Source organism: Oryzias melastigma, linkage group LG17 (assembly GCF_002922805.2).
Source record: "Oryzias melastigma strain HK-1 linkage group LG17, ASM292280v2, whole genome shotgun sequence".
NCBI classification, from domain to species: Eukaryota; Metazoa; Chordata; class Actinopteri; order Beloniformes; family Adrianichthyidae; genus Oryzias; species Oryzias melastigma.
The window spans coordinates 26173393-26198586 of record NC_050528.1 but is presented as its reverse complement, the minus strand read 5'-3'; the positions used below and the strand labels follow the sequence as shown (position 1 = coordinate 26198586).

The following is a 25194-nucleotide window of genomic DNA, read 5'->3' as shown; positions in this document are numbered from 1 at the left end:
AGTAGGAACCATCAAGATTCTTTTACATGCCCGGATTGACGTAGCCGGAACCCCGCTATGGACCTGACGACCTGGTGGGCGGGACCCTCCCCAAGGACCTCGTGATTTCCTCATTCCTGCTGACACACCTCCCTTTGAAGAAAAGAGGCTGAGGACTGTCCATTCCCCCTGCATTGGGCTTTTTTGAAGTTTTTTAGGCTAATTTGGAGTTTAGCGAATATGTTAGCCTTATGCTAACTGTTTTGGCTAAATTAGCATTTTAACAGTTGTTTACGGCTAATTTATCTTTTTCTCTGTTTCTTCTAAGGTTTTTTGGACTTTAGCTAATATTTCAGCTACATGCTAGCTGTTCTTCTTTTTTCTTATACTTCTTATTTTCTTTCTTCCGTACGTTTTTTGTCCGCCTGTAACTTCTGCATACTTTATCTGATTTTTGTCATTCAAGTATCAAAATGTTAATCTTCAAGACATTATTGCTCTCTTCTGAAATCTCTTCTCCAACTTTTTGTTTTTCAGCAATTTAGCAAAATTGCTGCAACTTTTCCTATTGAAATGCATTGTGAAGGCTCTGCAGCAACTCCAAACTTTCTGCAGTTGTAACTTCTGCATACTTTATGCTATTCTGAAAATTCAAACATGTACTTGTTCTTCTATTTGTGGACTTTTCTGTTGTCTTTAAACAATTCTAAAATTTTTTATAGTTTTTGGAATTTTTTAACTTGTTCAAATTTAAAATAACATTGAAGTCAATGACGGAGCTGGTAGCTCCTCCTACACGCGGCAACAGAAACAAATTTTTTGACAAGTCGCGAGCAGAAAATTCCCCCTGCGGGGCACGAGAATTTATGACGCGTATCGCGTTCGGTGCTTCATAGCTTCTCCTCCGCCCAGCTGATTGGAGAAATGACTGAGTAAGCGAGGCAATTGGACAGCCCGGCGACGTCCCGCCTCTAGAGTCATATATCTCACCGTGATTGGTTCGTTCAGCACTGCACACAGCACTGTCATTCATAACAGCCTTGTGGGCCGCACTAACAGTAATCTCTCATATTGAGATGCGGGCCGCAAATTATCATCCCGGGGGCCGCAGATGGCCCGCGGGCCGCGAGTTTGAGACCCCTGATGTAGATCTTCAGGTACAGGAAGTCGTTCACTGTGACCACATTGACCCCTGGATGGAAACGGGTCAAAGGAGACTTGGTTATCAAGTTCAAACAATGGGAAGTACCATCTTTAAAATGCTTTAAACAAAACAAAAAACTAGACATTTGCTTTCACCCATGTCTGAAATCTTACTAAATGTTTTAAAAGCTTGGATTATGTTCATATTTATGTTTGAGAAACAGCTTTCCTGCGTACATGGTGATAGAATTGACCTTTGATGGTTGAACTACAAGTATATGAAGTGCTCCTGCAAATTATGGAAAATTACAACATAAAATATTTCTGCAAATATGAGCTTGATTTTCTATTATTTTGTTAGATAAAATTTGACCCGGTATAGTGCTCACATCACAAAAACTAAAGTATAAATGTCAGATAACACATTTATTTACTCTTCCCATCAGTGGGTATAAGTCAACTGTAGCCCTTCAGGCTTAACTTCTCCTGAATTCAACCTCACTTTGTGTAAAGTTTAAATATGCAAATGGTAAACTGGAATGAAGACAATGACTATTGGTAAAAGGGAGCAGTTTCCAGAGAATTTATTCACCCTGAACACTGCACACAAATTGGTGTTGATCATTTTTTTTATATCCATAAAAGCTGTTTTGTTTTCATTTATGTCAAATTGTGCCAACATAGAGGCGTGCTACTTAGATCGGCGAGTGGGCGGACCTGACGAATGGACCCTTGGCTTACTTTGATTTCCACTTTTTAGGAAACTGTTGCAGAGGATGGAGATTAACCTACTTCTAGATTCATCTTTGTCATTTACCCCTTGATGTAAATATGGATCAAACCACTTCAGCTTCAAATTTAGCTTAAGTTAACATCTACTTGAAAGCAAACAGTATTTTTTAAATCATTTTGTTCATGGATGGAAATAAATTCAAGTGTCAAGAGGTTAAGAATCCTGCAGAGTCAAATAGTCAATTTTTCTTTTATTCTAACCCCCATGAACTGTTTGGATTTTGTTGGACTTCCTGTAGTAAAAAAGAAGGCCAAATTAGGATTTACTGTTTGCCCACTTCACACCTATGCTTACCCGGGAAGGCTAAACTCATTAGTCTGAATAAAATAAGATGTTTTATCCTACTGTGACCTGAGCTGCATATCATAAACAAGTACAGTTAAGGTTCACTAACAGGGTAGCATCCCTTATAACAGCAAAAAAAAAAAACAAACACAAATAATGTGTTTTAGAACTGCATCTTCATCACACAGTTAATGAAGGGCATTGAGATATAAAAAATAAACCTTACATTAGAGTCTAGTGGTTTATAATACATTTAAATATAAAGGATTTTTTTCTAATAAAGGAAAATTATACGTTCATGTGTGGTACACGATTTATTTAATAAATTGTGCACAGAAAAAAACCTGGAAGGAAAACTCACTAGTCGAGGCATGCAGTACTCCACCGCACCGTTAGAGGGCGCGCGTGATTCTCCAGCAAACGCTTCTCAAATGCTAAAAAGTTACAGTAAAAAATAGCAGATTGACGACAAATGTACTCTAAAATACACTTAAAAACAAATGAAAATGAGAATAACTTGTGGAAAAAAGAGAAAATAATAAAAGAGCTTTTAGTCAGATGTTGAAAAAACAACATTTGATCATGAGAAGGTTAATTGTACATTTTTGTCTTAATTTTTTGAGGAAAAAATATATATTTTGAATAAATAAAATCATATATATAATTACTGCTGAAAATACACCACTATAGTTTTAGATTCAGAATTGATTAGAACAACATATATTTTTCCTCTGCTGCAACTATAAAAAGAATGATGTTTCATGACCAAATAAGTTCCTCTAGCTGACAGCACTGATAGTAAATCTGACTCAAGAAGTGTTCCTACCAGCCGTCAACATCACCACGTTTGTCAGCACTTAACCTTTTAGCAAAGTTTGCTAATTCAGCAGCGTGACTCCATGTCAGCAGTGGTTTATGATGCTGAAAAAGAATGACCAAATCTTCTCATTTCTACAAAATTTTCACAAAGAAGGAACTTCATCGCAACAGCAGCTGCGTCTTTCAAATCAACAGTTTGTGGTTCAGCCAAAGGATGTGTCGGCAGGTGATCGTGCTTTAGTGTCTTTTCTTTCTCAACGGGTTGCCACAGAAACAGAGCAGCTGTTTGCAGAATAGCTAATCCAGACAATATCGGATGTCGGGATGAGGTGCTGCAGATGAATGCGCTGGAGGAGGGACGGGTTTGTTCAGCTGAGCTGTTGTCATTTGGGTAGAATTTCAGCGTCTGAGAAAAACTCACGAGGTTTGTAACAAAGCTGCACACGTTGAGGTTTGTCATCGTGGAAGTATGTCTCAACCCTTTTAGAAGCAGCATCGTGCAAGAAATACAAGGAATACACATATTCATCTCTGAGTCTCAATGGTTGAATTTTTGGTGAAAGAAGTGGGTCGATATTAGGACAGTCAGAAAAGTCAAAATGAACCAATATCCACTATGAATCGTATCGGCAAACACACATTATGAATCGCTATTAAAATGAATCATAACACCTGAAAATGTCTAAATAATCACTGGGAAAAGAATTAAAAAATAACACGGGACAAAAGTACTCGAGTCACTGGTTAGAACTTTTCTGATTTATTGTCTATAACCAGAAAGTATCCCAAAGCTCTTCTGCTTGAGAGGAACAAACACATCAACTCCACTACAAGGAAAAATGTCAAACCACACATTAAGTAAAGGCACTCCTAAGGGGTGATATAATAAATAAATATGAAGAAAAATATTTTGTTTCATGCTCATATTACTCTGTATTGTTAAAGAGCTCTATTTGTTTTTTTGTTTGAAAATAACCTATACGGAAAATTTGAATTAACTGAACGAAAAAGAACTTCCTCTGTTGTAGAGAATTTGAGATTTAAAAAAAAAAAACATGTGGGGTTTATGCAAAAAGGAAGCTGTTATTGCTAAAAATCTCCACACAGACACATCCCTGCTGCTTCCTCACTACAGTTGAGATTGCAAACCTTCAGAGATTTCACCGTTTACTGAGAGCTTCAGTGTGGTTGCACAGTCAAAGCTTGGTTCCTCTGCAGTGAACCATGCTGATGCTTACCTTTTCAGTTATCTGTCCAAGTAGTAGATATCAGTCTGGGAATGTGAAGTGAATAGATAGTGATCACGCATTTTTGCTGTGTATGAACAAAGTGTAGAAAAGTTTAAAACAAGAAAAAAATGGTTTGTCATCTCAAAACTACATGTGAAAAGTAAAAAATATGGTGCAAAAAAAAAAAAAACACTCAAAGGAGTAGTTTTTACATAAACGTACATATGTGTAGGTGGTTACTGTACCTACAGCAGCTATATAGTCAAAGGGTTGTTTCACTTGTTCATTGCAGTGAAACCGAAAAAAAAAAAATCAGGAAGTTGTAAAAAAAAAAAAATGTAGGTGATTGTGTGTGTTCTGAACATCCTGTGGTGCAGTAGAAGTCATTTTTAAGAGGATTTTCTTTGAATATAAATCTACAAACATACTTACATACCTAAACTTGTACATCATTGTTTCAGTCATCTCTTTCAGCAAATATGTCACAACAGACGGTGGAAATCATTCAAAAAAAAGTTTCCATTTCCTGTTCCTGCCCCTAACTGAGGTTTTAAAACATTTTTAAACAAAGTTCATTACTCATATTTGCTGCGGGGACTAAATGACACACTGATGCTTTTCTAGCATCATACGGGAAGAAAACAGCCACAACTCCAGCACAAGAAAAACCCAACCCTATTTTAGGTGTGATTGTGTCATTGTGAAGATCTATTCTTTTTCAAGCTGTTGCAGTTGACTCATGTGAACGAGATTATTGAACATTTTCACAGCTGTAAAAACTTATCGTCTCATAACAGCTTACATACACACAAGGATCAGCAAACTCAAGTTTATGATCTTAGACTTCTGATAGGAATATTCCATCTAACTGATCGACCAATCAGCATCTTTCTCCTGTCATTCTCTATTAATGTTTCATGGCTCTAACCAGGAATTACTGTCCACTGTGGGACCATCGTACTAAACACAACTGCAGTGAGCTGCTCCAGGTGCTTCATTATAAATCTATGAACACCTTTTGGCAAGATTGCTTGACTTGTTGAGGCTAATTTTGGTACAGTATGAGTCGTGTTGACCTTGAATTTAAGCTCAGTTGGGCTTAAAGACCCACTGCAATGAAAATTGTGTTTTGGTGATGGATGATATTCCTGAGTATTTCTTTATTCAAATTGTGGTGAATCAGGAGCAGACAAAAAAAATATTTAAAAAAAGAGCTTATTTGTTTATTTACAGAAAATATGATGGTCTGGCTGCAAGCTCCCTGCTCCACTTCATTCTTGCAGATGACTAGATCCACGTACGTCTTCGTCTTCCTTGTTTAAGCTGAGATCTGGCTCAGGACTTTACTTTTGAAAAGCTCCGACATTTCTCGCCATTTTTGTTGCACCGTGGTTCGGGTTGTGAGAGGCTGTAAAAAGGAGAACAAAGGGATCATGGGAAATAAGTGCAGGCTTACTCTTCGCCCACAACTCAGTGGCAAATTTCAGATGAATTCTGCAGAAAACATGTCCTAGAAGACTTCTTTTAAAAAGTTTGATTAAAAACCGCATAAACATAATTCACAAACAACTGAAGATGATTGGGACTTTAAATTTAGGTGTGCGTGTAAAACAAACTTTCACCTGTCAAACATTCCTGTGCCACTCTCAATTGTGGTTGAGCCCACTGAGAGTTGAAAAAAGGAAGAGGTTTCAATTTTTCAGACTCAAATGAGGACAACAGGAAACCTGTAATGCAAAGCAGAAGCAAGAGCAACGGTTGAAGGCTTTGCAACACCAGCTTCAGCTCTTGCAGACCAAATCCACTGACATCCAGATGGAGCAAGAGAGGAGACGTCTCCACCTGGGGTGCACCAACTGCCTCCCGGTTTGCCCCCCGGCCTCAAACCAAAACGCTTAAGACATGAATAAATGACACGAGTGTTGCTGACAACAGGTTAGGTCTTCCTTGTAATGTCACAAGTTTAGAGGTCAGAAATACAGGGATTCCCTGAAGACAATAAAGCAACAGCTGTAGTTCTTGCTAAACATGAAGTTAATGTGGAAATCTATGGACAGTTAGCCCTGAAAAACTGTATTAGTGGCTGAAAGAAAGTGAAAACAGGCTCACTGTTAAAGACATCAGTAGATAATCTTAAAATGATTTCCTCCAGAACTCTAGGATCACAATCCAAACCAGAAGAGGATATGTTCCAACACGTAGCAAACAGTGAAAACCACAGAGCTTCAACTGAAAGCCGGATCCGAGTCCCAGAACGTCCTGGTTCCAGTCTCGTTAAAGAAAGAGGTGGATCCAAAGTCTCAAGGAGTAATCAAGACTTCGAGGAGCAAATAATGTCACTAGAAAAAAAAATCACCAAGTATTTCTGCAGTTTCTAGTTTAAAATTATTTTTAGGCTAAAATTGAGACAAAACAATTCCAGGAAGATGTAACGACTTGTTTTATGTCAAACATCCTGAATATCCTGCTGAGTCATTCGATCTGGATTTTGTTTGTGTTTGAAACAAAATCGCTTATGAAACCTTTTTTTAAACTTTACACATTTTTAGGCAGAAGTTTCAAAAAACTGACATTTGTCGAATGCATTTAACAACAGAATAGAAGTTTAATGGTAAATATTCGTTTTACATATATTAACGCAAATTATTCTAAAAAATCTGCAATTCTAGTTATTTGAAAATGATTGTAGACTAGAAAAACAGATAGCCTGTTGTGGCAATTAAAATAGGATATATTATGGGGGGGTGGGGGGTGTAGAAGTGCTTTAAAAACATAAAAACTTGGACGTATTTTCAATAAACAGAAATTAAAAAATGATGTTTAGTTAATTTGAGGTTCATTGATTCTAAATTGTTCCTGGGTGTGAATGTGGTTGTGTTGCCTTGACTGGTGAACTGTCCAGGATTTGCTGCACCTTTGCCCAACCGTAGCAGGGATAGGCCCCAGCAACCCCATGACCCTGAAAGGGATTTTCCCAGTGGCAGTTGTTCAGGTGGTTGAGCAGGTTGGCCAATGATCAGCTGCTGCGTGGTAAGGATGCAAAGATTCTTTGTGAAGATGCAAAAAAAAAAAACGATTCAAACGTGCTGACATATTCATTAGTGCAGAAAGTCAAAAAGTGTCTATACGCATTCCGTGACTATCAATAGCTTTCTTGTGAAATAATTGCAAAAACCCACACATTTAATTAAATAAACACAATAAAAAGGGTAAATCAGCTTTTAATTTGAAGGAATATTTCCTGTAAAACTGTGGTTTTGGGGTTGAGTTGCAATCCAGAGTCAGACAGAACTGCTGTCAATACTGTCCATCAACAATCAACACAAACACAAAACTGAAGTCTGTGCACACAAAACGCTGCCAATTTTATTCAACTGAGGTCACTTAAAAAAAAAGAAACAAATTCAACATACTGCCATTTTTCTTAGTTACATTTTCAGCATTTTTTGAAAGCTCTAAACATGAAAACATCAAAGCAAAGACAAGTGCTGCAGAACACCGACGGTTTGAAGATCCTGTCAGTGGAACTTAGGAAAAACTATCAAAACCAGCACTCGTATAAAGATCCGAACACACGTCTCTAAATAATGTTTTCACATTCCGTGGACCACAAGTATTATAATCAACTCAAACTGCAGCATAAATATGACTGATAGTCTTATACAAATGTGTAAGTAAACAAAAAATAAAAAACCTTTGGCTTTTTCTTTAACATTAAACACAGTGCTGACGTCCAAATGAAAAGGACTGAGGTAATAGCAGAGCTAAAAAACAAAACATACATACAAAATTTGGATATTTTCCATATTTATCACAGAGAATAAACTTCTAATCAATTAGGACTGATAGAATGATATGGTAATAGTCATTCAGTCATCAATCTCCAGTGGAATCCGTATGAGGACAGCAATAAAAACCTGATGATTTATTAGGAGTCTTTTTCTAATAACTTACTTTATACCCCTCAAATTTAGATGATGTTTTGGTCAAAACAGAATAATTTATTGATATTTGGCAGTCTCCTGTGCGGGTTTTAATACAAGACCAAACTTGAAACATAGATAAACTAGTAGGTCTTCATTGGTTTTATGGTTTTTGGTATAGATCAAGTTATAGTAATTACATTTGTTTTAATTGTAATAGTTTCGGTTAAGACTAAACCACAACATTCAGGAATTTAGCTATAAATAATATTTCATATTTATTAATGTAAACATCATCTTTATATGCCCACTGCCTACCACAAGTCTAGAATATATCCTGCCTCATGTTTTTTTTGACTAAATGTTAGCAATCATCGACTAATTTACTAAGTACTTAACTAGATGCGATCAGGATTTAGTTATTGGCCGATCGGCATGTATATTTCCTACTTTGTTTCACACTGACAAACCTGAGTATTACCACAGAGCAGCCTTGCAAGGGTAGGTGCCCACAAAGGAGGGCCTGCAGAGGAGAGACACCCTCACGACTGTGCAGTACAGGCTTCCGAACAACCCAGAGGTCTCCTGTTTTACCTGTGGGTCCGTCGCTGCCCTCCATAAATCATAAATGTCATCCACGTGGCTATGTGATGTTATCATCTGGTCGTAGATGCAGGGGTGGTAAGGCGCCTTGCCTTCCCCTGCAAAATATGGGTGCTCCTGCGGAGACAGGCCCATGGCGCTGGCGCAGATGCCCATGAACACGTCATCTATGTGGATTGAGGCGTTCAGGGCCAGAGTGGCTTGGTAGATTTTGGCTGCTACGTCCCTAGAGACCACATAGGCGGCTCCGGCGGTGTAATCCGGATAAGACAACCACGGATATGTCTCAAAGGAGACGTAGTACTTGCTGTATTTGCTGCGAACCGGTGGGGCTCCCCTGTGTACACGTCCAACCCAAAAATCAGTGACACCCCTGGCACTTTCGTTCTGGAGGTACTTCAACAAGTTGGGCATGTGGACGAAGATGTCATCATCAGCAGTCATGAAGAAGCGGGCGTGTGCACAGCGACTGTGCACCCAGTGGAACTGTAAGATCAGTTTCAGGGTCAGATTGTAAAAAGAGTCCACAAAGTCTTTCTGGATCAAGTCTCTGTGGAGGCGATCCTCTTCAACGAGCTGTTCCTGGAAGCCGAAGCCACTCTTCCTGCTCCACGATGGCTCATTTTCCTTGGTTGTGGGAGCTCCTAAGGCAAACAGTACCCTGACCGTCACCCCCAGAGTGTTTTGTATGTAGCTCTCGTTGCCCCATGTGGATCTGATTGCATTACGCCTTTCAATGTTCTTCGGTGAGGATTTGACGAACAGGAGGAGGAGGACGTCCTGGTTAGCGCATTTTTCCGGATGATCCAACAGGTAATGAAAGTTACTGAAGCTCCGGGCCTGCTTATGTGGAATGGTGAGGCTTTTGTTGATGTAGGTAAAGCTGTTGATCAGGTACCGAAAGGAGTACGACTTGACGTGACTGACAACCTTGTTGTCTAGTTCTTCCCAGCAAACCATCACCGTTGACAGCACAAGGCATGTGGCTAGCAGCTGCACAAAATGACATTTTCGTATCCTGAAGGAAACCACAACCATTCTGGGATCTGGTCGACTGCCGTCTGTCGAACCGGTTTGGTTAAAGGTATCAATAAGGCAGCAGGCTTCGTTAAGAGTCGGGGAACACTAGATGAGAGTTGAGAGTTGGGTTACAATGCCTCACAACAGCACTTGAGGTTTCCATTATAGACTTTCCGCAGCCTCTTGAAGGCAGTTAAAAGAGGTGGTTAATAAAGTCAATCTATTTCCAGGGAAGCAACCTCCCATATGACGGAGATGGTCTTTGGTAGTCGGACATTCATCTTACTCCTTAAAAGCCTTCAGATCTGCAGAGATAAAAATACAGATAATTGCAATGAAGTTTAGTTCCTTTTCTGTTTGTCCATTTGCAAAATGTTTAAAATTCTGGTTTAAAAAATAAAAAAGTTACTACATTTCAACAGCAATTGCAGACACAGTACTAAAAAATATTACCTAACAACCCACTTACTGAGGCTGTACTGCCACCACTGAGTGTCTGGATCTCTGTTTAGATCAAGTCAAGCTAAGAACTAAAGAAAGCTCCGACAGCCGAGTGGACACCGTCAAACAGGTTCTGCAGTGTTTAGAAAGCAGTACGGCGGCTCAAAAACAATTGGATACATTCTAGACGTCATAGGGTGGGGGTGAGCTAAAAGTTGCTAATGATCATCACATGTATTATACAAGAAAACAATAGCAGTGAGCTGTTAGGAATTAAAAAAAACATTTAAGTGAAGCCCATTGATCGGGACTTTAAAAAGGATGCGTTGGACACACTGGAATCTAGCACGTGTAATTATTATTATTTTAGTTCAGGTATATTGGCTTTGACAAACTTTGGCCGTCAGCAGATATCCATATTTTAATATTCTAGAGTAGCAATTGTCTTCAAGTTGAGGCACAGCATTGGGATTTAACGTCTTCTTTCTTTGAAACGTTTCAGTGCTAATCGGAGTGGCTTCATCAGTCATCGTCATCAACCAGTGTTGTGACTGTTCAGTTTCTGCTCGGTGTAATTAGGTCAGCAGAATAAAACAAGTTTCTGTTGAATGTCGTTTCCGGGTATCTCATTACTAGAAACTCTAGATCCTAACCTAAAAATTCATCACCAGACAGATGCTATCACACGCGCAAAAAAAATTCAGTCACACTAATACTTAGACCTACCATACTTGAATACTTGTGACCTACCATCTAATAATCAGATAAATCATGTTTTACAAGTGTTTCAGGATTTTTTTTAATGTTGGGTTTCTTATAAATAAAATACATTCGGGCCGCTCATGTTGGATGATTTAAAGATAAATATATAGAAACTTTATTGATCCCACTAGGCGAAAATTGTGATGGTAGGGCAAAACATCCAAAAACAAGTTGCCCAGAGGTGGGCAGCAGCCATGCAATTCTGGCACCAATAGCCCAGAAAGGCATATGAGGGAGTAAAGGATATAATGTCAAAAATTAAGCATCTCCGATCAGTGTGGCAGTAGAATTGCATAGATTGAAGTACAAGCAAAAGATACAATGATGTTGATTGACAAAGACGAAAAGGGTTAGAGGGAGGCAAATGACTCCCTATGGTGACACCTAAAGAATGCAGCCAATAGACATTAGAGTTGAAGAAAAAAAGAGAGAGAGAGACTGGTGGGCTGCACGGTGGTGCAGTGGTGACTGGGACTGCGTAGAATTTACATGTTCTCCCTTTGGATGCATGGGTGTTCTCCAGGAACTCTGGCTTCCTCTCACAGACCAAAAACACGCTTCATAGGTTAATTGGTTACTCTAAAATTGTCCCTAGGTGTGAATGTAAGTTCTATGGGTGTGTGATTGTGGCCATGCGACAGACTGGCGACCCGTCCATGATGTACCATGGCTTTGCCTAACAGTACCCGGGTTAGGCTCCAAAAGCCCTGTGGCCCCGTAAGGGATAAAAATAGAAGACTGATACAAAACAGTCCAAAAGCCTTCAGTACAGTAAGTGAATTGTGCTCCACCTCTATATTCAAGTTTAAATCAAAGTTGAGAGAATAAATAAATGAAGTACAATAAATCTTTAGCTTTAAAATGAACTAGCAGAGTCAAGTTTGGATACTTAAAATACTTAAAGAGCTGTCAAACATTTAAGGGTTTTTGTCTATAAACTTCATAGCTTCATTAGAAATCAGTGGTTTCTGAGGGTTCAACACAACATGAGACATTAGATTATTAACTGACAAAAACTTCTGAACAAAACAGTATTTACATCAGCAGGAAGCACTAAAGTACAATAACTAAGACACATTTTTGCCCAGTCATTTTGGTTTTTCAAATCTACAAAAATGACATGACTTTACAAAAGTATCTTCATTAGGTAATCACAAATCACAAGAAGAAGGAGAAGCAGAGATTTAGCAACTGCTAATTAGTTGGCTTTCTTTGTTTAAAGCAGGGGTCCCCAAACTTTTTCTTGTGAGGGCCACATAACTGTTTACTTCTCTGATGGGGGACCGGGGTCAGTTAGTAATGTTAAAAAATATAATATTAAAACATTTAAAAAATGAAACCAATAAAGAGTCTATACTCTTTCGTCATAGTTCAGACCGCAGAAGGGTGGAACAAAAAGTGGCAAATGGTCAGATTGAGAAAAAAAAAATATATATATATATATATATATATATATATATATTGTATGTATGCATCTCTGATGGTGTTTGGGAGGGTCGGGCTGGATCTGGCTCGACCCCCCCAGGGGACCTCTGGTATTTAGGCCACGACAGTATTCATATGGTTTATTTTTTTGTAGCTCAGTTAGTTTTCAGCGAAAGGATGAGACATGTAAAAATCTTTCATTAAAATAATTAACACTTTTGGTTAGGGTTTCCATAATAAGCCTGAGACGAAGCCACCTATCCTTCTATTGCTTGTAGATCAGCGTCTGTAAATTGTGTCCGAACCACTTCAACTCTCCAATTAGACTTGCTCCAACCCATGCGGTGCTCTATGATCTCGAAATATTTTTGGTTCCCGTGAGTGGCCATCTGATAGATGACCTTCCAAAATCTAACTGTTTTTTATGGAGAAGCAGTGGAAAGTTCTCTGGTAAAAATATGTCTTTCTGGCATTTTTAACGTGCTAATACAACACTGTTGCAAAATTTTTTTCTTCTCAAAGTCTTGAGCAAAAAAATAACCGCCTAGACTTAGGTTGGTGACTTAGTGGTTAGCACCCTCGTCTCATTCCGATCAAATCGCGGCTGGGTTTTTTTCTGTGTGAAGCTGCATGTTCTCCTGGTGCATTTGTGGGTTTTCTCTGGGTATTCTGGGTTCCTACTATAGTCTAAAACATGCTTCATAGATTAACTGATGACTTTAAAGTTGACCCTAAGTTTGAATGTGAGTGTGTTTGGTTGTTTGTCTGCAGTAGACTGGAAAACTGTCCAGGATGTACCCCGCCTTAGTCTTTCAGTAGTTGAGATAGGCTGTAACATCTCTTTGTAACCCCAAAGAGGAACAAAGCACATATAGAAAATGAGTGGATAGCCTACACTTGCTTCCTTAAAGCCAAGAAATAATAATAAACGTGGGTTCTTCCATTTTTTTAATTATATAGGAGCGCCAAAATATAATTAAGAGAAATCTGTTCTAATAAACTATTAGTCATTGATGATAATGATGATGACCAACAATCTCTATAGTAGTCACTCTCAAGTTGCACTTAGTATTTGTCAAAATGGTGTAGACCGGGTTTTATTTGGTCATGTTTTGTTTTGTAAAATAAATCAATAATCTGAAAAAGGATCAAACTGTTCTTTAAATGTGTAGTGATATGTAAGATTTTAGGAAAGAGGGAGGGATTTTTTTTATCTGATCCATATCACTGCCTTGTGCTTGAACTTGAACAAAGGCAGTATTGTAAGTATTAAAAACTCTCAGGGGGGATTCAAACCTTCCTTGTTGCTCAAGAGAAGCAAGTCACTCGTTATAATAAAACAGGAAGCGTGCTCTTGGTGGAACTGACAAATTACCACATGGGGTGAGGGGTTGGATGGGGGAACTGAATGCAATTGCCAGCGCAGCACATGCTGCAGCACAAGCTGCTCCATAATGGAGGGGTTTAAGGTACAGGCCTAAAAATCGCTGAGGGTCAGGGAAAGCGCCTGGACAAAACAGACACCATCAGAATAGCACAATGTGAGACTATAATAGGCTACTTCCGATCAGGCGGGAGTTAAAACCGAGGCGAGAGGGGGAGGGGGGTGTGACAACAGCGGGGCCCCATGCCTCTGACTCCAATTGCACCCTGGGACCTTTTATTGACAGGACACATGTCTGATGGGGTTTCTGGCCTCACCTATGGTCAACAAGTAACACCCAGCATTGTACTTCACTTCCCGCTAAACGAAAACATCAACGAGGCTTGCTGCAGTAAATTTTACGTAATGACGCACAACGGCACTGAACATATTTTCTTGGCATAGGAAGAATAGATTAATAAATACGAAAGTTGTCTTTATGCTGAGGATACTAAATAAGAGAAGTGACTGATAGTGAATTTGATATCTTTACAGCTTAACCACACAAAAACTCACACATTGAAACATGTTTGGATAGTTTTTGCTGTGCTTGTGAAAACACTGCCCAGAAGAGCCCTCAAACACAAATGTTAAGAGTTTTTTGACTTCCGTCAAACCCTGGACACAGTATACCACCACCCAACAAAAATATAGTCAAAAGAAACTAAAGCAAATGGCTGCACAGATCTGTGATTCTATTTTTTAAGTGACACTCCAGTTTTCAAGTATGTTCTGTATCATTTAAAATTATATATAATAACATTATATATACTATTATAATCTTCCTTATTTTTTGGGATATTATCTGACGGTGCTCTCAGAGTCTCATAGCTGGCAGAGATCCTTTTTCACTTGACAACTTCAGCAAAAGCTCTGAGCAAGAAACAAACACCAAAAATATTTTTTCAAGAACAGCTTGCATAAATAGATTTAAAGAACAAATTTGGAAAGGAAGAAATGATGGGAAGGAAATATCCCACCACTACCAGGTAATTGTAATAGTTTTTAAACTTACCAACAAGATCAAATGTCTGTTTGTAAAGCAGGAACGCTCAGTCTTCCTGCTCTCAGCAACTTTTCCTTTATCCTTCACTTCACAGATGATAAGAGACAAAACAGTGTCAGAAGTTGTCCTTTTGGATTTAAAAGAAAATAGCGGCAGTCGGGCTGATGTTTTACCTCGTTCCTCATCTGGTCTAGGCATTTGCAGCAAGTTTCTGACAAATGAGGTAGTTGCCTTGGATCTGCTCTCTACTCTTCCTCCTTTGTCCCACCCATCAAGCCCTCGGTCCTGCCCCCCTCCCTGCTGCTATGTAGGTATGTAGGAAGTAAAACTGACCGGGTTGCGAGACAAAAGCCCAACCTTTCACTCAACTTCACTGCCTAAATAGAAAAAAAAATCAACAATTCAACAGCTGTTGAAAACTGTGCTGTGAGGACAAGGAGGGAGGGTTGAGCATGAGTGAGCAGGAATCGAAATGCAAGAGTTAAGGCTTTGCTTCCTTGTGTCTGACATTTGCATGTGCTGGCCATCATCAGTTTCAAAACAATGTTCTAGGGTTATGGTGAGAGACCATTATAATACCAGTGGGGCTTTGCTTACAAAATATTTACAAATCAAGATTCACCTTGAAAAATACAAAATCTACTCAACAAGTCAATGCATTTATTTCATCTTATCAGAAGAAAAAATGTTTTAATCAGCTGTATTTTTTAATAGTATTTGCTTAATACTAGTAAAAATTGAATATGTTCAAATATTTTACTAGTTTTTAAATATCCAAATGCGATGTTCAAATTTAGTCAAATCACAATGAACCAGGAATCAAACAGTGTACTAGTAAATTTCCAATGAATAACTCCAGTAGTTTTACTATGATAAAATACCTATTTCAAGCTTTTGGTTAAAAACAGAAGAAACTGAAGCCTAGTCAAGGAGTGGCTAAACATGCACAAAAGCATGTGACTGCAACACTGGCTTATCAGGAAATAACTTCTGGTGGTTTGCTACACATTTTTAAGCGATAGTGTCAGTCTATGAGTGGAGTGTAACAACTTAAAAACAAACCAGAGACAGGATTGTCTTCCCCACTGTTTGCTTTGTTGTCAATAGCTGATGCTAATTGTGTGCAAGTAACTTGAAGCTCTAGTTTGTTTCTCCAGAGAATCATTTGCAAACCCATCAGAGTTCTTTTGAAAGGCTGGAAAACAAAGCAAACAAGTGACCCTCTATTCTTTTTGTTGCTTTTTTGTAATAAATGTTTTACAAGAAGCAGAGTTCTTGTAATCTCTGAAAAAAACCTGTTAATCAGCCAGCGTGCACGCTTTCTGCACCTATTATAATACCTTTCTTTGGTCAGCAGCATGGTCTGCTGCTGAACCCCAGCTGGTTCCAGAAAATTATTTTAATATTGCACGAATTAGAGCATGACCACTTTTGTTTACGCATACAAAATGCAACCCAATTTCTTAATATTTTTACAAATCGACTAGGGCTGTGGATCATTGCTTAGGTGGCGATCCGATTCGATTCACAAATCAAGCTCAACGATTCACGAATCAAACCACGATTCTTACTTTTTATTATGTTTATTGTTATGTGTATGTCTATTTACTAGATGGATGAAAATTAAAATAATTTGTATTAAATCATCATTTATACCTTTATTTTGATCTCCTGTTCTAAATAAACAAAACTGAAAAAAACCCCACAAAGATTCAGAAATTTAGTTTGTCCTTTTGAACTATTTTGTCAATCTTCTGGTTCAGCAGTAACATAAACAACATAAAAAGGATAAAATCACTGCTGTTTTGGATCATTCAACAGCTAAACCTGAGAATGTTCTCCACAGTTTTCTGTCCTCAAAGTTCTTCAATATTTTATGTTCTAAACATTACATATTGGTGGAGAACCCGTATGAAAAGTCCTTTTTTACGCAGCAGAATCAGCTGATTCACGTTGATTACATCCGCTCTTCAGCAGCGCGAGGCTGCGTTTCTTCAGAATAAGCTGGAATTTCGTTAACTGCGTCAACTGTTGAGGAGTTACCATAACCAAAAGAAACAGTGGAGCTAAAGCTCCGATGTTAAAGACAATTAATTTTTAAAGAAAATACGTCTGTGAGGGGAACTTCTGTCTCAGTTTTGAACGGAAAAAAGCTCTCGCTAGTTTTACTTTGAAAACTGGAAGCTTCACCATTACGAAGATGTGTTTACTTCCGGTGGCTCTTTTGGCGAAGTTTTAGTTCGTAAATTAAAATCCTACATTAATCTGCATTTCAGAGCAAAAATACATCGTCCCCAGATATAATTTTGATCATATCTTACTTCAATTTACTACATTTATAAAGATCGCGAATATCTGTACTCAAATTTTCGATCGTGAGCACCCGAGCACCCAGACACTCGTTACAGCCCTAATATTGACATAACGCAGTGTTTTTAACTTTTTTGAGCAAATGGGCACTTTTTCCTGAACAAAAATTCCACATCTCACCAGCAACCAAAAAAGATTTTTAGCCATGTCGGTACCAGGAAATGAGGATGCTAGCAACGTCTGATTGAAATAACGTATTAATAAAGCTTCCAGACATGTTTGGTGAAGACACTTAAGGGACAGGACTTTTCAAAAAACAGATGTAGTTATCGCCTAAAGTTGCAATTAAACGGTGATACCGTCATTCTAATCAGTCTTTAACAGAATCAAATAAACACAAATAAAAAAGTGTTTTATGATCTTTTTATTTGCCAACTACTGCACGCAGAGCTGATATCCTGGTGATGGCAAATGTTTTTATATCAGTGAAAATTAAAAATTTCCCACAGTACACAGGACTCTCTCTCAAGCTTGGTTGAAAAGCAGACATAAACAGTCAGCAACTGAAATTATCCCTGTGGTTCAACAACACATTCAGACCATTTTGTTCTCTAAACCAATGAGAGACAGTGAAAGGTAGGAGACAGCCTCTGATTGGCCGGGGTTCAGACATGTGTGTGCTAGCTCCATTAGTAAATTTAGAGTCAGAGGGAGGGAGGGGTTCACTGTGTGGCTAACAGAGTGGATGCAGCCTCAGATGATGAGAGAGAAAGAAGCATTTACAACTTTTATGTTAGGAAAGTTCAGGCCTGATTTGGACAAAAACAAAAACTTGGTTCCACTACAGAGGTTTTTAACTCTTATTGTACAATGGCACGGACTCATAGCTTCAATTTGAAACCATTCTAACCATTGTTTTCTGAAAGTCCTGCAGAGCCAACCAGCAGCTATGTGGATCAACCAATTCACTGTGGTTTTAGAGTTTCAGCAACTGATTGGTGGAAGATCCAGAATGATGGAACTGCAAGTTCCCAAAGAAAGGTGGACCAGTTGAATAAGGCTGTCAGTGGTGCTGCACACAGTGCATGGAAAACATGCCGCTTCCTGAATGGAGACCGCTGTTTGCTCTACATATGTGAGAACAATGAGGGCTTTACTCTGCAAACATGGTCAATTAACACGAGCATTAATAATACAGAGGGAGTATAAATTTCACACACAACAGTTTTGAAGTTTGAGCTTGATGGCTGATAAACAGAACTTCATATATGAGAATGAAAGCACTGAAAATGTAGTTCAAGAGTCTGGATAATATAGTTCATGCTGCCTTTTTTTTTTACTGCATTTAAATAATAAAAAGCTGTTGCTGTTGTAACAGTAGTTTCAGTGGAGACAGTCAGGGAAAGAAAAGGAGTTAAAAAAATGACTGATTTACGGTGAGGCTGATAAATAAGCTGACTTTTTGCTCATAATGTTGTAAACTATGGAATCATGTAGGTGTTGGGAGGTAGCACTCCTCAAATCTCCTCTAGAGTAAACGCAACATAGAGAGCGGCTCGACCAGTTTCCCTGCTCAGATCCATTTAACCCCATAATATAATAAACTGTTTTAATTGTAAAGACTAATGGAGCATGATTGCTGTTGGTAGTCCATTTGGTTCGCATATATTTTAAGCATTTAAAGCTCAATACATCCTGCTTTGATTTCCTGCTATGATAAATGTTGTGTTCAATGTTCCCCTTCCCTTTCAGCGGCAAGAAGCAGCAAACAGACAGCAGTCTAAGTGAAAGCATGCCGTCAGATGCAATGTAATTGAAAGTGATTCTTGCTTTTGTCCTGATGCACATAAAAAAAAAAGTTAGGTGGACCGGTGAAACCAGTACAAAATGTTAGCTTAGAACCCTGTTTTGTGGCATCTAGGACATGTGGATGTCCTTTGAGTCAACATTACTGTTATGTGCTCAGGTCAGGTAACATTTAAGACTGTTCAAGCAGCACAAAACAAAGTGGAGGGAAGAACCAGTCATCTTTATAAGTTTCTTTTTTTTAAATATCAGTAGTCAAAGCAAAATCAAATTGAGATATTTGATGCCAAAAAGTTAAAAACCAGAAGAGCTAACATCCTCGTGGGGTACTCCGTTAGTTTTTGCTTGCATTTTTTCTTTACTATTTTAAAAAAGCTGCTTGTTAACAAAAGTACAAAAGAAAGTGTAGCTGTATGTTGTGCCAGTTAAAAAAAAACATTTTTTTAAATGTAAAGCAGTGCATATTAGGGCTGGGCGATATGGCAAAAAAATAAAATCACGATTTTTTTATTTTATTTTACAATTTCAATTTTATCACGATTTTTTAAAAATAAATTCAAATTGACAAAAATTTAATTATAATGATTTTAGTTGAAAGAAGTAAACACATTTTTGAAGAAATATTTTTATTAATTCGAATTAAATAGTTATCTATTAATATTAATATGTAAATATTGCAAGAATTGCATCTTCTACTGCTACAGGTAATGCATTGCTGTCAAATGAACAGCTTCTAAACATCAGTGAGTTTTTATTTTGCCTTTGTGCTAAAATCCATAAAACAGAGCTTGTAAATGATTATCATCCAAGAATAGAAATGAGGGAGATTGATGAAGTTTATAGCATGAATGACTGATAAAGTTTAGTAACGTCCTTTCCCTATTAAAAACAGCTCAAAGTGCTAAATAATAAAAATAATACTTAAAAAAACACCCTTTACCACATTTTCAAATGAAACTGAAACTTTTATTATTTTTGGATTATACACATGGTAGATATATCTCAATTGCTTCAGAATTTACCTTCAAATAGACGATTTCGTTGTACTTTGAGAAAACGGCTCCAGCTAGCATCTTTAACTAGGGATGTGCCGATCAGGTTTTTTTGGGCCGATCCGATTCCGAGTCATTTGATTTTGTGTATCTGCCAATTCCGAGTCCCGATCCGATACTTTTATTTAACATTTAAAACATGAATGAATTAAAAAAAAACAGATTTGTGTTGTCCCTTATTTATATTTCAATAACCTTCTTTTATCATTAAAAACTTAAATAAAACACTTCTGTGAAGTAGATTTAATAAACAAGTTAAAATACAGCAAATATAAACTAGGAAAGCAAATACAATTTTCTTGTTATACAAGTGATAATTAGTCATGTGATAAAGTTTAGTGACTTTAGCTTTAACATCTTTAGAGCTATTGAACATTTTTGACCAAATATGATTCCTGTCCTCATTTAAAATTCTTAAAAATAAATTATGACTTTGTTTTAGCATAAAATATGATGAGTGTTCATGAATATCGGATATCATTATTAGTTTTAATTTATTAGTTTCATTTATTTAGTTATTTTTAAGGTTATGTCCTTATTTTTTAAGTTCATAAGACATCACGTTTTCGCTTTTATTACCACAGTAGTTATTTTTTTTTAACTGTTATTTCTCTGATAAATAAAACAGGCATATCAAAGGACAGCTCGGGTCCTAAGGAATCTAAATCACGGCGCTAGCATGTAGCAGTTAGCAACTGCTGTTTAGCCATCTGTCTGAAGCACAAAGAGGTTCACATTAAAAAGAAAAGAAAAACTATTTTTCTGTTGGAATACCTTTATAGGTTGTCGTTTGAGTTATGACAAACCAATAGAGACTTGCTGTCAGTTTAAAGCGTTTTTAAAAGAGTTATTGGTCCCAGAAGTTAGCTTTCTATCTAGCTTTGTTTACATTAGCCTTCTGCTTGAGCTGCTGCTGTTTTCTGCTGCGTTTTCTGGTGATGACATTTTGTGATCTTTTCATGACATGCAGACTTCTAGTGGAGTATTTATCCGTAATGATAAGATGAAATATAAAGCTCTGATCATAATGAGAATAAATGAAATATCCGATCCTGATCGGGCAAAGGAGTTCGATTCCAATCGAATCCCAAATCACGTGATCAGCCTCGATTTCCGATCATGTGATCGGATCGGGACATCCCTATCTTTAACTGATACAAAAAACATTTTTAAACATGGATGATAACATCAAATACATCTGCCAAACTGTTAAGATTCAAAAAACAGAGATAATAGCAGTAAATGTTGTGGCAGGTTAAAGTTTACATCCTCAGCTCCTTCACCAGCATCTGCTCTCTGCTGTGTTTATGTCACTGAGCAGAAAGCTGGCGTTAGCGCTGTTTATTCTAGCTGGGCTTTAATTCGGTCCGTACAACCAAGAAAGTACCTCAACAGTGACGCCACGGATTGAGAAAATTATGTGCAAACTCACACTTCTTACAAAAAAAAGGGTGGGGGGGGGGGACCGACGTAGCTAGCAAAAACTATGCAAAGAGCTAACAAAACAATGCAGCACCGTGCATCTTGACAGAACATTTTACGTGTTTCCTACATGAATTACCATCAGTTTTTGTGCAGGTTAAACGTAAATACGTGTAATTAACATCCGCTATGTTTAAAAACACGAAACATGAATAAAAACATACATCAAAGAACCAAACTAGCATGTCGCTCATGAGTTGCTAGCACCCACTTTAGCGCACTGTCCACAGTTCCCAGCCTGATTTCTCTCTATTAAAATGCGATTCCTGTCCTGTGATGATTCCTCTCCATCGGATTATTTTGTTGTCAAGGTTTTTGAAGTCGATTGCAAAGCACTGCGTCTCCTTTTGTTACTTTTTCGGACCTCCGTCATTCATTACTCGAGAAGACTCGATTTATAATGACGGCGCACGTGACTCTGCCACGTCGTATGTCACGTGACTTCCAAACAAGAAAAACACACCGGGGAGGAGGAGGAGGAGGAGGAGGAGGAGGAGGAGGGGGAGCAGCAGCAGCTCGGATATAAAGTCACAGCTGTCGACAAGCTTTTGCCTTCTCGCTCTTGCAGCTTTTCGTAGAAGATCGCGATAAAACGATCTCGCAGAAATGACAGATCGTCAGCTTTGGAGATCGTACGAAAAGGCTCAATTTTGAGGCAGGCCAAAGTCTCCCTGCGTCACTCCATTCTGATGCATCCACTTGCAAACAGACTGATTAACGTCTTTGTTTTCCTCGTCTGAGCTGCCATCTGGCTCAAAACCGAACTGTTGCATGGCTCTAATATTATTAGTCATTTTTGTTGAACTTGTAATGTTGGCTTGGGTTTGTAAGGGCCTGAAAGATAGCAGGGGACAGTGTAAACAAAGGAATGATGGGATTTGATAGGGAGGTTCCTTCTGTGCCAACTGTGCCACAACTCTGAGGTAAATTTCTAATAAACCCATGCTGCTCTGCAGAGAATTTGCCTGTATGTAAAATCAACTTTTTGAGCTTTAAAGAGAATTATAATGTTGATTCCTCACCAAAAAAAAAAAAAACTTCCCCAAGGTGGTATTTTGTGGAAGCGTTTGTGACTCATAATTCAGAATAAAACTGGAAATGCTTTTTCATAATGTACCTGCATTACTTGTCTCTTGAATGTCATTAAAAGCAATTCTCAGAACTGCTTTTTTATTTTCTTTATCATCACTGCTTATTCGGTGACATAGTTAAAGTGACAAAGCCAATGAAGATTTTTTTTTTTTCACATCCCGCTGCGCAAAAAGTGTCTCGACGATGGCGTCAGTGCTCCTCCTCTTCTGCTTTGGTTGTGTTGTCTGCAAACGACATGCTGCTCTCTCTTGCTTCTATTGCTTTTTAATCTAATTTAAGACACAAGTAATGCAGGTACATTATGAAAAAGCATTTCCAGTTTTATTCTGAATTATGAGTCACAAACGCTTCCATATTATTTTGATCCATTTCACATATTTCTGAGCATTCCTCTTCAAACTAGAGCTCTGAGCACCACCCCCTCCAAACCCACAAAAATGAAGGGGCCTCTAGTCACCCGCAAGACTGCGTCAAAATCAATCTACAGTCGGAAGCGGAAATCGTAAATCCTAAACTTTAGAAAACCCTTTCAAAAAGATACTTTAAAACTTTTTCAGATCTATCAGCTTTTACTCCTTTGAATGAGAATAAACTGTCACTGTTTTAAGCTCCGTGAATCAGAACACCTCACCCTCCCTGTTTTGTAAACCTAAACTTCACCTCCCCACGCCTAAACCTAAGTTCTCCCTCCAAATATTTTTTGCCTCCTGAATAATACAGCGGCCATGATTAGAACACCTCATCTCCTCTGTACCCAGATTCTCTTGCAAAAATGAGCAGATTCTTACGAACTGACACCAGAAGAAGAGGAAGCGTCTGCACTGCCAGCCCACATTATGACACACAGCCACTTTCTCAAAGTAATGTGCTGCCTTACAGATATTAGAGCACTTACAAACTAATTTAAACGTAACAGTTGCTACAGCAAATAATATCTCAAGATTTTTTTTTAATGAGTTTGATAACAAATAGAGATACAACTATAAATCACTGACTCTTCCCCAGATCAGTTGTCTACAGACACTTGCTGGACAACAGAGAACTATGTCTAGACAAAACTCTGAAAATACTATTGAATTATGTCCATTTTTTCTTTTAAATTCTTGAATCCTGAACCATTTTAACCTCTCAAATTTAAAATTCTTTGTTTCCTTCTTTTAGCTTATTTTCTCTCCTGGCTCAAAACCAGTGGCGGGCCGTGCATTTCACACCTAGGCCTTCAGTAGTGCTCCATCTGAATCAACCCAACCCTCAATAACTATTTTATGGCTATAAAACTTCTACTGCAGGTACAACTGCGACACACATAAAAAAGCATAAAAAAATAACCTGATAAAATTGCAATAATATTTTGGTATATAGCAAGATTTTACTCACCAAAAATCCGGATTATTTGTACACAAAATCCATCCTTTCTATCCTCAAGAAGATTTCAATCACTCTGTCGTGCAGATTATCCGTGCGTTTTAGTTCCATCAAGAAGTCCTTTTCTATCGCCATGGAAGCTAATGCTGAAAGTCGAGCCTGCCCTGACGTATTTCTGGCATAAGTTTTAATTCGCTTCAGGGCTGAGAATGTCCGTTCAACAGAAGCAGTGGACACGGGGCTTGCTAGCTTCGGAGTTGCCCGACCCCGCTTAACAATGTCCAGCTTTTCTTGAAAAGTCCGTCTTGAAAACGGCTTTGACAGTAAGTCTGCAACCAAATCCATTTCTTCTCCTCCTTCAGCCATTGTGGATTGACAAACCAGCTATTAAATTCGATATATTTGCCTGTGCAGGTCGCTACAGATTCAGTTTACCAGGTCTGCCTAGTACACTCTCCGATTATCCAATCACAGCGCGTGAAAATCCTGACGTTTCCGTGGGCCTGCTAGCTGGCCTATCACGTGGTCTCCTCCAGATCTGATTGGTTGAAGCAACAGTTTGGTGGACCATTATTTTATGCTACAGGGCCCGCAAAACTGATTGTGAAGGCCTTCAGGCAGATTTCTTTGACCCTAGCAACAAATGGTGCTGCAATGTGATTGGTTAATGCTTAAATAGGAAAATACAAGTCTGGAAGCAGCGCAGCCAGGGAGACAGCAATGAAAGGACGAAGACAGAGCATTTGGAATTATAGAATACGTATTCACGGAAATAAATAATAATTAATATCAGTCTGTGATTCAGATATTTTTAGGCCAGCAGAGAAGGCCTTGCAGGCCCTGACGGTCCGCCACTGCTCAAAACTAACCAGAACTCTCCAAATGACCTCTAGTTTCTTGGTATCCTCAGGGGCAACTATGGTGGATTTTGTTTTTTAAGAAAGTTTTGGTGTTTGTGTTGCCTAGATTTATTAAAATAAAATAAATTATAAGTAGAGCGTTTCAAAACTAAATAAACAAAGAAAAATAACTAAAAGTCAATACATTGAGTTAGAAATGCCCAATAAAGAAACCTACCTCACGTCCAGGAAAGTACCAAAAGCCAAACTCAGTACCATTTTAAACAGTGATGTTGAGGCTAACAGTGACAAATAAGAAAACACTGTCGTCATAACAACAAGCACTATGACTAGCTTAACAGCTAACATGACAGTGTTAAAAAAAAAAAAAAAAAAA

The 25194-nt window shown here is 38.2% G+C and overlaps 1 protein-coding gene across 7 annotated transcripts in view; it reads right to left on the bottom strand.

Moving 5' to 3' along the window:
- Nucleotides 1–5447: 5447 nt before the first annotated feature.
- LOC112147620 (lactosylceramide 1,3-N-acetyl-beta-D-glucosaminyltransferase A) overlaps nt 5448–25194 on the bottom strand; it is a 20260-nt gene continuing 513 nt past the window's right edge. The window contains exons 1-4 of one of the 7 annotated variants that reach the window (XM_024274139.2): nt 15025–15176; nt 14861–14937; nt 8766–10099; nt 6981–7271 (exon numbers count right to left, since the gene is read on the bottom strand). In XM_024274139.2, coding sequence (XP_024129907.2) covers nt 7041–7271; nt 8766–9812 — 1278 coding nt within the window. In that variant the 5' untranslated portion in view covers nt 9813–10099; nt 14861–14937; nt 15025–15176 and the 3' untranslated portion in view covers nt 6981–7040. Of the gene's footprint in view, nt 5657–5870; nt 5976–6980; nt 7272–7583; nt 10100–14860; nt 15177–25035; nt 25158–25194 lie in introns of those variants that run through there. The other 6 variants (XR_002919491.2, XM_024274141.2, XM_024274140.2 and 3 more) reach the window with 6 other exon arrangements.